Consider the following 12,963-nt stretch of genomic DNA (forward strand, 5'->3'; position numbering starts at 1 on the left):
ATATGAGTGTAATGTATTCTATCTGTTTTAAATTTGGTATTGTTCCTTTGTCATTTACTAAAGGTTTACTTATCCCTTTGTTAAAGAAATCGACACTTGATCCTGCAGTACCAAAACATTATAGACCTTTGACCTTATCCTGTACATTTTCGAAAATTATTGAACTTTATATTCTCGATGTTTCCGGTCAACATGAATTTAGTGATTTACAGTTTGGTTTTGTTACTGGTAGAGGAACTGCCACTGCTGCAGCCTTAGCAAATGATGTAATTTCATACTGTAACAAACGAGGATCGACAGTTTATACTTGCTCTCTAGATGCAGAGGGAGCCTTTGATGCTGTACCTCATGATGTTTTTGTTTTATAAAGCAATGGATGTACTTCCTAATCATTGTTGGAAGATTTTAGTGTATTGGTATAGGCATCTAAGCGTACAAATTAAGTGGGGTTCTAGTTTGAGTGAACCAGTTGTTGTGTCTGTAGGTACCCGTCAAGGAGGATTATCGTCTCCTTTTCTTTTCAATTTGTTTTATCAAGATTTAGTGGATGAATTGTCGTCATGTGTTGGAGGTATCAGGATTAATAATTTGTCATTTAATGTTTTTTGTTATGCTGACGACTTATTGTTAGCTAGCCTTTCTGTAACTGGTCTTCAAAATATGATCGAGATTGCAAACACATATATTACAAATCATGGCTTGTGTTTCAATCCTAAAAAGACAAGCTGTGTTATTTTCGGTAAATGTACACTTACACCACATCCATATTGGTTACTGAGTGGTGTAAGACTGGATGAATGCGAAAGTGTGAACTATTTAGGTGTTACACTTTCATCGTCTAATCCTAATGATCACATCAGAAATAGAATAAATGCATGTAGGAAAGCTTTTTATGGACTTCAAGGCGCTGGATTCAGTAATGGCCATATTGACTGTAATGTACTCGCTTATGTATGGAATGCAGCCATAAGACCAGTTTATGTATGGTATTAACTGTGTACACATGTCTAAATCATCAATTAATGAGGCCGAAAAAATCCAGTCAAAATTATTAAAAGCTGGGTTTGGCATTCATAAATATTGTAGAAGTACTTCTTTCCTGAAGGCAATTAATGTTATGAAAATTGATACGTCTCTTGAAATCAGTTCTCTTGATTTGATAAAATCCATCTTCAGTAATAAATCTCGTGCACGTTGTTTTTACCTGCATCTTTTGAATATGCATTTATGTGGTAGATTGCATGGTCACACTGATTTAGTATCACGTGTTAATAGAATTTGTGTCAAAAATGGTATTTCACTTTTGCGGTATATTTTTGACAAGCGATATTCTCAATCGATCCGTAAAAATATGAAAACATGTTCAAGGCCAGATGGGCTGACTGACAGCATTCGCCAGTTGTTACTTGCAAAAGATTTAAACAGTCGTCATCTTCTTAATATGTTATTAAGACCATTTTAAATTTGGGATTTTTTTGTTGTCTTGTACCGAGTGTTTTCATTTAATACCTGATTTTTAAATTGTCATTGTTTTAGTTTTTGTATTTCTCTTCTTTTGAAGGCTTTATAATAAAATAATAATAATAATAATAATAATTATATTATATTATATTATATTATATTATATTATATTATATTATATTATATTATATTATATTATATTATATTATATTATATTAATTATTATTATTATTTACGTAAGTTTAAAAGGTTGTGATGGTTAATAAATTATGGTAATACATGCTGTATAAAGAACTTGCACAAGAATAAGTCGACAAAGAAACCCTCGCTTCGAATTCTACAATTATTTTCCAACTGCATGGAGTGACATCAAAGATTGACACTGTGATAGTGTGAACAAGTGAACCAAAATGCAGACGCATTTGCTTACTGAATGGTTGATAACATACCATTCCATATATATATGGTTGGTTATTGCCCCAGTTGGTATAACTCATTGTTGCTTCACCATCACTCCATCTGAACGGCAATTGTCTCCGAGCCTTCCTCAGGCCGATCCAGATCCCAGATTGAGCAAATGCTATCTTGCTATATATGAACTCTGGAATGGACCATATGTTTATCGATACAGTTTGTGTAGTGGTATTGGGTTTTTATGATACATTCGAGAAAATTCCAACATGACAAACTGTAAATTTTGTATAATTTGTAATTGTTTACGAAAACTTTCAAAGTAGACGATATCACCGAATCACCATCTCACTCTCCTACTTACTCTGAATTTCTCTGGTATGTACCGTTGCTAAGTGACTGCGCAGACTCTTACACGCAGTTCTTGCTGCTGACCAGTTCCGTCTTTCGTTGACGTCATCCAGTCCAAAAAACTTGTAACATTTATAATCAAACTCTGTCCATCCCCTTGGACAAGGTCCTGGCATCGGTGTTGTTGGAGGATGCGTTATTGGGTCAACACTGTGATTGAATTTCTTGCAGATAAAGGAAAACTTTACCGCACAATGATTGTCATTCCACGTTGCATTATCTGCATGGATGGGTCAGAAAAGTATAGGATTTTCAGATACACTGCCAAAGAATCTACTACGCTTAAGGTAGTATGCGCCTCGAAAGTGAAAGATTAAACTTTTTTATCAAAGTTTCCTCAAGGAATATTTCAAATATTCACTTTCAAAATCGAGAATAAAAATCGGGGGTCACCGCGTAAATTTTGGCACTAGAGAGACAAATATCCCAAGATTTACCGACAAATTGAAATTCAAAATGGCCTCCGTTCCTGTGTTAACTCTATGGAGAAAAATATAATTTTGGATTTTTAAGAATCTAAGACCGTCATTTCACTTGCTCAAAGGGCTTCAAAATGAGGCCCTAAAAGTGGTAAAGCAGAAAAAAACTTTGGAGAGTTTGTCCAAATATCTGTGCGCGAGGCGCGTTATACCTTAAACGAGCTAAGTTTTATAAAAGCCACAGTCACTGACTACATTGCTATGGTTAATTTTTTTTGGCGTGTTTTACTCGATTCAATCATATGTCTCCATTTAATGATACGTTACTCGCTATATCACTTTTTCAGGAATTGTCGAGGCATAACGCATGCAATAATATCAATTTCTACTTATTAAGGGCCATCTTAATGTGACTTACACAACATATGCGTCACAGCAAATATGCAAAATATAGTAATGCTTGTTTGAAAGGGTGCTGCTTCACTTTAAAGGCACTTTTGGCGATCCCTGGGATCCCCTTTGTTCTAGTCTGTACGAGGACTATGGGGTGTGATAGTCTTTTGTTTTCCATTGCAATTGTAATCTCGTAAGTAAATCTTCTGATTAGACAATCTGGTGCCAACACAGGGCCTTTAAGGACCAAAAAGTAAGTTACAGGAACACATTATTGCACCTGAGTATCTAGCTATGTGAACGCATCCCTCTTCGCCATAGTAGTCATTTGGTTCATCTTTATGCCAGTTTTCATAATCCAAGGGTGTACCATCAGACCATCTGTTTTAATATAAACAATTGTGCCATATTATTGCCTTGTTACGTTCACATGCTTTATGCCCTATACACGAGACACTTGCAAAGATACCCTTCAGAATAGTGGAGATTTAAAATGTAGTGCGTAGCCACCCATTTCACCCGATTATTTCCACATCGTATAGTCGTAGCGAAAAGTGAATTATTGAATCAATAAAATATTCAAGAGTTTTACTATAGAAATAACGGGCGACGCGCTGACCATTAACGTTTATTTGTGGGCAAGGGCGAGAGGAAAGCCAAAAATTAACGGGCGAGGCTTGCCGAGCCCGTTAATTTGGCTTTCCTCGAGCCCGCGACCACAAATAAACGTTAATGGTCAGAGCGGAGTCTGTTATTTCCATTATATTATCAGCGAACCCAAGAAAACCGTCAAAATTTCCGAAAATTTCAGGAGCGAACGACAACTGGGCCCCAGAACTGAGCAATACGCGACGCACTGTTACGCGCGCTGTAAAATGTTGGCAAATCTGGAAATATTTTCAGAAAAAGGTATCTCAACTAGGCCCACAAGTGCTCCATTTTATTTTGTGATTGATTATGATTTACGTTTGAGCTGTAAAGTTACGATACTTTGAGTTGTTAATCTTATTATTCATATTCACGGGCATATAAACAGACCATTACTGTGTATTTGTGGTCAGTCACGTGGTTCAGCTCGACCAATCAAAATGCGACAGGCAGGGCATGGTAATATAATTTACGTTAGCACGATCAAATCTGTGACTTTAGGTTTCAATTTGTTAATGAGCTTAGAGTTTCAAGGCCGTACATGAATCTTGATAAAGATCGACTGAGTTGCCAAAAAAGTTCATCAAACCTGTGAATAGTATTCCTTGGAACAAAATCAGAAATGTTGTTTTTATTATAAATGAGTTTTATTAGCTTCTTTTCTAGCATGCACAGACTGATAGACAAACCAACCTACCAAAAAACCTACCTACCTACCTACCCCGCCGACCCACCTATCTACATACTCACCTACCCACCCACAGTACCCACCTACCTACCTACCTACCCACCTACCCACCTACCTACCTACCTACCTACCTACCCACCTACCTACCTACCTACCTACCTACCTACCTACCTACCCACCTACCTACCTACATACCCACCTACCTACCTACATACCCACTTACCTACCTACACAACTGCCTACATTGATTGAAATAGTCTATACTCACGCCATCCACGTGTATAACCAGTAGGAGGTGAAAATATACACGCATGTAAAATGTCAATTAAATTATCCCCAGTGGACACTTCAACAATGAAATTGAACTCGTAATAACTATACACTCATAATAAGTAATACAACGATTTCGTCCTTCAGTTATCCTATTTTTTATACATACTTCAGTCTTTAGAAACACTCTCGGTACATCACGCTCAAATAAAACATAATTCGTTGGGGAGATTGCAGAATCCTGGACTTTTTATAAAGTCGATCGCTAATAGAATATTTCAGTATTGAGTTTCATAGTCGAAAGGTAAGTCCAGTGGTCTAAGGTTAAACCTTATTTAAGAAAACAACGTTTCGACCACACACAGGTCTTCTTCAGGGTAATAACGGAGAGCTATGAAAACCGGTCTCACTATCAAGGTGAACAGAGGCGACTTCAATATGAATTCAGAGAAAAGAACAGCGATCCTGATAACAACTCGGACTATAACGTTGAACGGGGACAATTTCCAATATAAAAATCCCACTACAATCCACCACCTTATGAAAATCTCATCCTCAAAGCTTTCCTCTCTGCTGTTGAGCAAGACATAAATGAAGACAACTGGTGACAAACTTTTGATAACATTGATCCTGACAAACGTTTAGCTATCAAACAACTACGGAATAACAATACAATAACTATATAACAGCGGACATGGTAACGGTATTGTTGTCATGGATACGCAGGACTATATAAATAATTGCTTAGAACATCTTAATAACACTGACTACTATCAGACCCTGGACAAAGACCCCACTGAGGTATACATAAAAGAACTAGAATCCAAGCTAAGAAGATGGCACCAAAACAACTGGATCACCAATGTAAGGCTGAAAGACTGTTTCCCAAAGAAGCATCACCGGGACATTTTTATGGGCTCCCGAAAGTTCATAGAGAAAACATTCCTCTCAGACCTATCATCCAACAATGCAACTCGATCACTACTCCAATGGCCAGCTTTGTCGACTTTCATCTACAACCCATAGCATGATCGCTACCGTCCTTCATTAAAGACACCATCCACCACCTACAAGATCTGCAACACAAGAGGACGTCATTCTGGATGTAGTGTCCCTCTACAATATCATACACAGTTACGGCGTTCAAGCAGTCAAAGAAATGATTGAAGAACACAACACCGTAAGAGTCAACCCCGAACTTATTTGTGAGATGTTGCAATTCATTCTCACAAAAAATACTTTGAATTCAAAGGTCAGTATTATCTCGTATATGCGGTACTGCTATGGGTAGTAAAGTCGCCCAGCCGTATGCTAATATTGAGATGGGTAAATTGGAAAGCACTGAAATTCTAGACATATACACACCGGAGTCAGACAACTGGAAACGGTTCATCGACGACATCAGATTTATGTGGCAACATGGTCTAGATCAACTTAAGGTAGAAAGCACCTCGGGGACAGACATTCGGACTCTCAAACTTTTACAATTCTCTTCTGATATACCACATGTGGGGGTTCATTTTAAAGCTCTTTGTGAAAGAAAACTTTTCACCGGCTTAGTTTTTCGAAATTCGAAAATTTTTATTTTTCTCCATAGAGTTAACACAGGGATGGCGGCCATTTTGAATTTCCAATATCGGTAAATCTTGGGTAATTTGTTTCTCTAGTACCAAAATTTGCACGGTGACCCCCTATTTTTATTCTTGATTTTGAAAGAGAATGATTGAAAGATTCCTTGAGGAAAGTTAGAGCAAAAGTTTAAGTCTTTCACTTTCGAGGTGCATAGTACCTTAAACAATTCCATCAATATTGTAACGCTATCCATCCCACTCTACAGTTTACCCTGGAATACAGCGACAAAGAGATCTCATTCCTGGACACACTGATGATACTCACCGAGGACAAGATTGAAACAACAGTATACAACAAACCCACAGACAAACATTCGTATCTATGGACAACCAGATGTCATCCAGCCACACATTCTAAGCTATTCAGTGGAGCCAGTCCCTCCGATACAGATGCATCTGTTCGAATTATGATTAATTTCGGACAGAGGCTACCAAACTCAAGAACCACCTCATCAAAATTCACCTATGTTCACCATCATAGTGCGATCGGTATTCCAAGCTCTCCCTTATTACCCTGAAGAAGGACCTGTGTGAGGTCGAAACATTGGTTTTTAATAAAGGTTTAACCGTAGACTTCCGGAATTGTCTCTTTTACCGAACTCGAGTTATTTCACTTCAAGCCCATGTCTCCAAACTGGTGCATCACTTTTGTAGTTGGACTGATTGCAGTTTCGTTCCTAGCAAACTTAGTCAAAAGTGCATCCATTTGATGAAATGAGTCAGTCCAAATGTGGCACGTTACATGACACATGGAACTTTTAGAAACGCTTACCTAAAGTGTCTGTCAAAACCATACTCCCTAAGTCCAATCCACCAACCTCGTCTTGTTTCTAACTCCAGCTGGAGAAATTGAAGGAGAAATTACATTGCAATATTTATCGCATAAAGAGACGGAATTTTACACAAAATGCAGGGTCATCATCGGATGTCATTAGATATGCTAGCATGCCGTTATATTGCTTTAACAAACAATTTACTTTCTCATTCTGCGTTGTTTTTACACGGTCACGCAGGTCTGTAAGTCTCAACAAATTCATTAGGCTAACATTCTCCTGATAAACAGGGGACTAGAAGAAGAGCGATAACATGAATTTGAAGATGAAGAAGGGGTATAGGAATACCAGTCATAAAATTCTGATTCATTGCCATTACGTCCAAACAATTAACATGAACACAGTCCACCCTGAAGTGCACATCGTGTCAATATCGTTTACTTTACTGCAAATTGTGGGGAGTCAGTTTTACAAGTTGACCTGCACGAACGGTCAAGCATTGCAATCAAGATATTTTATTTGAAGGTGCCAATCATCTGTATAGACCACGTTTCTCTGCATCAACTCTGAGGCGATCTAGACCGATGCTATGTGGAGGGACTGTGGCTTCTGAAATCATGCCAATGTTTAGTTCCCTTGATTTTTTTCGTATTCCCTCTAGAGAATGATACACGCATTTCCGTCCAAGGCAAATAACTCTAACAAACAGGGCTCTCTTTGTACTGGTATATTGAAATCTAATTCGACGAGAAAACAATTGTTTCTGCCTTGTTTACATTTTCAACTGAAATCAAGATGGTGGTGCTTTCTGTCGACCAGTCACCTCAGATTTAAGTACGAGAAATATGCTAAAATTGTTTTATCCTTCGGTTAACCATTAGGGTCTATGGTTTATGGTCTTTTGGATCATTATATTTAAGTAAAGATATATTGAAAAGTTTCATTTTAATTATTTTGTAGATTTTAATTCAACACACGAAATATTTCTATTCCTGCAATGGCCTTGTTTTTTACATGGTGTCCTGTTGACTCTGTCTACTATGTGTGGATCTGGCACTATGCTGATCTTGCGTCCTGTTATTGCCTCACTTTTTTCTGCTCTAACCATCGTTTCAAGGTGCCAAGTACGTTCCAATCTATTATTCGCTATTCTAAAAAATCGGCAACCGTGTTTGCTACGCCATTGTTTTTGCCATTTGAATACATTTCATTGCTGAACCAAAAGTTTTAATTTCATCGACCTTACAAACTTTTCAAACGTCATTCTGTTCAACGGAACCCTACAAGTGTCAAGTTATGCTTTGGTGAATTCGGTGTTATACTCTTACGACTTCGTCTACCTCATTATAATGACTTTCTTCCAAAATAAAGCAATGTGACAGTCGTCATATAAAAGTAGACAAGATCATGTCCGAACTTACAACTTAACACTCTGTCAAGATTCCTCGCTGAAGATATGTCGGGATAACAGATATATGTGAACAAACTTTTACCCTCACGCCTTGTGCGCAAATAACTATCGTAAAACATTCAAGGAAAGACGCCCACAACGCATGTCAATTTTAAGCGATTTTGACGTACGTAACTGTTAATATTCTCCTACGTAACGACATAAGCAAAAACAACAAAACAACTGCAACGAAACGAGCCCTAGAACGAGAGAGAGAGAGAGAGAGAGAGAGAGGGGGGGGGGAATCGATACTTTGACCGTTCGAGCACGGACATAGTTTAAGGTTCCAAGACAAGAAATTGACCTCTTTAATTTAACAATTCTCTGGTGGTTAATAAGCTCAGAACCCCCATAAATTATACATTTTCTTAAAGTGTAGATAGGGGAAGATTTTGGTCCCCATATTGTCACCATTGTTTACATAACTATCACGTTATAACTCAAACTTACTGGAATGCAAGCTGTTACAACGCTCTTCAAAAGTGTGTCTCAGATTTTCATATCTTGCTTAGTTTTTGTTTGAGTACAATTTTAAAGATATCAACTAGGCTTAAATTCACCCCTCTGGAGGTTTTTCTGGCATAAAAATTGTTTCAGAAGGTTTAAAAAATTCTGAGACATACTTTAGAAGATCCTCAAAACAGCTTGCACTCACATAAATTTCAGTCACATATCTCAAAGCATCGAAACAAAACATATGAAAAACCGAATTTCGAAAGGTTATTCAAATTACCTGTCATGTGATAGTTATATAAATAATGGTGACACTGTGGTACCCTATATCTAGGCTTTCTGAAAATATATAATTTACGGGGTTTCTGAGCTTATTAACCACTAGATAATTGTTAGCTTTAAAAGGCAAATTTCTTGTCTCGGAACTTGAGACATGTCTTATGATGTATACCCGTGCCAAAATGACTCCGAAATAGTGTTCTGTCAGTAAAACTGATAACAAATATTAACACAAGACTTACCCTAGACATAATCCAAGAAGTCTCGTTTGCGTCATGTAATGACAATAATTCACCACCGACAGAACGACAATATTCCCTAGATTCAGTCCATGTCTTAGTTCCTACCGACAAAGCTGTGCTGAAAAAATAGCACGTGTTGTCTCCATAGTTCAGCCAAGAGGTGTCATTTTCGTAACAGTAATCTGGAGGAGGTGGTGGGGGCACTGTTAGAGGCGTCACGCCTATAAATTCAAAGAAAGAGAAGAACATTAAAAAATGTCAATAGATTTAATAATTATATCACGTGATTCGTGAATTATCTTTTCAATTAATCAATCAATTACAAAACAATTATGAAAGAAGGTAGAAACTTGACAAAGTTCTATCTGTATATGGATCTTGTAAATCGCCATAAAAGCATAATATAAGAGTGATGTCACTATGTAACATGAAAATTAATTTCTTCAAATATCATATTAGTGTCTAATAAAATGGTGCCTCAGCTTTAAAAATACTTCAACAACACTATACTAACACATTAGTGTATTTAGATGGCAAACAAGCAAGTCGGTGAGATAATTTGCCCCGAGACTTTTCATTGATGCAGACATTGTCATTTCAAAACATCTGGCCCATATCATAAATAGTTCTTTTTCAACAGGTGTGTTCTCAACCAGTTTAAATTTCCAAAGGTATGCCAATCTTTGAAAAGGGAGAACGGAACTTGTTTGGACCAGTGTCCATACTACCATTATTCAGCAAAGTCATCGAAAAAGTAGTTAACAAGCAGGTCACCTCATACATAATGTACAAACATGAGTATGGTTTTAGAAAGAAGCACAGCAGAAAGTTAATTTTGAAAATGTTAGTAAACCATTTGCTAAAGGAAATAGACAAAGGAAATTCTACTTTAGGGGTATTTCTCGACTTTAGTAAAGCTTTCGGCACTATAAACCGTGACAAAACTTGAGCATTATATGTTTAGAGACCGTGCCTACAATGGATACAAGTTATTTATCAAACCGTTCTAAATTTTTTCAATCAAATGACAATGTGTCAGAGAAATCTAGCATTCATCAAGGTGTTCTCCAAGGATTACTGTTGGGTCCGACTTTATTTTTCATATATATAAATGACCTTCAAGATTCTTGTCCTTTACGATTTTCGTTTGTTTGCTGATGATTCCCATCTTTTTTCATACTTACTATGGTTAAGATAGTATTGATCTAACTACTGTATTATTTTACTTAAATGATGTTAATTTGTGGTGTGGTTCAAACATATTAACAATAAATAGGAGCAAGACAAATTTTACTATATTTAGAGACCGTCGTAGGAAACTGAATGTCACAGATTCTATTTACATCCGTGACGAGCAAATCAGAGAAGTTGATGTTTCCCCTTTTGTTGATATTTGTTGGATAAGCATCTCTTTTGGTCTGAATATTTTGATACGATTATTTGGAAGACATGTGGAATTTTTTACAGGCTCAGATCCATTTTACCTTTTCACTTTTGTACAATGCATTTATACTTCCCATATCAGCTACGCCTAGAAGTCTGGGGAATTACTCACTGTACTTTAGCAGCGCAAAACATGATTGTTGGTACGATGATGTTCAAATCAACAACATGACCACACAGCTCCTTGTTTTACTCAACTTAATATTTAAGATGTTTTTTTAACTCAATAAATTCCTTCTAGGTTCCTTCGTTACAGCTTGATTCACAAGCATTCACCACATACGTATACATTATCAGATTACTTCAGTGTCAGTTGTCATGAGTATATATACTAGACATTGCCAACTTCAAAACCTACGTCCATACCATGCAATGACAAATTCAAGCCAGTTTCCTGTTTCTTCTGGAGCAAGAGGTTGGAACGACATTACTGTTCAAATTAAGTCTACAAAAATTATATATATATATATATATATATATATATATATATATATATATATATATATATTATATATATATATATATATATAATTTCACTCTTGCCAAGAAGTAATTTAGTGATTTTCTACTATATTAAATTCAATTCTTTTCTTTTTCCCATAAAGAAATATATATATATATATATATATATATATATATATATATATATATATATATATATATATATATATATATATATATATATATATATATTTCACCTATGCCAAGTAATAATTTAGTGATTTTCTACGATATTTTAATTAATTCAACACTTTTCCTGTTTTTTCTACAAAGAACTATTTTTTATTGTTATTATGAGCCGTCTTTGCTAACTTTGATTTTCTGGCAAGTTATCATGACGGGGTTTGGGCTAGACTAGCTGTAAGCTATTTTCCAACTCCTCATTAACCCTCTACTTTTTTACTTTCTCCCTCTCTCTGTGTTATGTAACTGCCTTTACGAACCGGTAAATAAACCAATGGTTATTATTATCAGGTTCGCTTCTTTTTATATACTCTTTGATGTACTCTGGATAAACATTCACAGAGCTTACTTGAATTAGAATACATCAAATAGACGATGAACTGCTTGATGTATGACCATCACCTTTTGGTATTTTGCATATCCATGCCGGCAGGAAGTCCCCGCAAGGTTTCATCTGCCAACGGTGAAATGCCCGGGCAGCACAGTCTTTTGCGTCGTCGTTCCTGTTATATGCCCAGTTGAAGTAGGTCAAGGCAGAACCGTCACTCCAATTATACACTAAAACAAATAGATAAAGCATGAGATAGTATCTTGTGCTCACGAGTTTCTTGTGAGCACCAAACGTTCTTGCGAGCAGACATAGTTTCTTGTAAGGAGAAGAAAAATCTTTTCCTCAGGAGAGACTTTCTTTTCAACACATGGTACTGCCTTGTGCCAACGAGAAAGTTTCTGGTGGGCATGACATTGTTTCTCGTTCTCATGTGAAACTATCTAGAGCTCACGAGAAGTTTCTTTTGAGCACACGAAGCTATCTTTTGCTCACAAAAAGGTGTCTCGTAGGCACGATAAAGTATTCTCGCGAACACAAGATTCGATTTTTCTCGTCAACCATAAACTACTTCATCTCTTGCCTGCAAGATCAGGTCATTCTGAGCTAGATTTGCATTCCAACAATCATTATTAGAGAACGGTTGATGCGAAACATCAAATTTGAATGGCAGTAGTTAAGAGTTGAATCCTAAATGTGGATTCACGGTATGGAATCTTCAAAGGGCGTGCAAAATATTGAACTAATGATGCTATTGAAAAGCATGAAGGTGTAAGGTTATAAATTGTTGGGACGCGACTCTGCGAGCAAATATCTTTTAGATTGTTTACGTCACAAAGAAAAAGTAAAGTTGTGTGGAAATATCTTCACTCTCTGTTCAGACAGTAGTACAGGCGTGAAGTGTGCGTAATAATATCAAGATATAGGTGAGAAATAGACTTGCAGCAGACAACTTGAATAAAGTCATTTTCAAAATATA

General features: G+C 36.6%; 2 protein-coding genes across 3 annotated transcripts in view; one reads left to right on the forward strand and one right to left on the reverse strand.

Annotated features, from left to right (window-relative positions):
- The window catches only part of LOC139116693 (uncharacterized), a 559,130-nt gene that overhangs the window by 159,748 nt on the left and 386,419 nt on the right, over window positions 1–12,963 (forward strand). The window lies entirely within an intron of this gene.
- Window positions 1–12,963, reverse strand: part of LOC139116689 (macrophage mannose receptor 1-like) — a 155,392-nt gene that overhangs the window by 126,690 nt on the left and 15,739 nt on the right. For both annotated transcript variants that reach the window (XM_070679279.1, XM_070679278.1), the window contains exons 5-10: window positions 12,059–12,214; window positions 9,530–9,750; window positions 7,105–7,172; window positions 3,376–3,476; window positions 2,237–2,503; window positions 1,911–2,062 (exon numbers count right to left, since the gene is read on the reverse strand). In XM_070679279.1, coding sequence (XP_070535380.1) covers window positions 1,911–2,062; window positions 2,237–2,503; window positions 3,376–3,476; window positions 7,105–7,172; window positions 9,530–9,750; window positions 12,059–12,214 — 965 coding nt within the window. The remainder of the gene's footprint in view (window positions 1–1,910; window positions 2,063–2,236; window positions 2,504–3,375; window positions 3,477–7,104; window positions 7,173–9,529; window positions 9,751–12,058; window positions 12,215–12,963) is intronic.

This window comes from Ptychodera flava, chromosome 18, assembly GCF_041260155.1.
Source record: "Ptychodera flava strain L36383 chromosome 18, AS_Pfla_20210202, whole genome shotgun sequence".
In the NCBI taxonomy this organism is placed as follows: domain Eukaryota; kingdom Metazoa; phylum Hemichordata; class Enteropneusta; family Ptychoderidae; genus Ptychodera; species Ptychodera flava.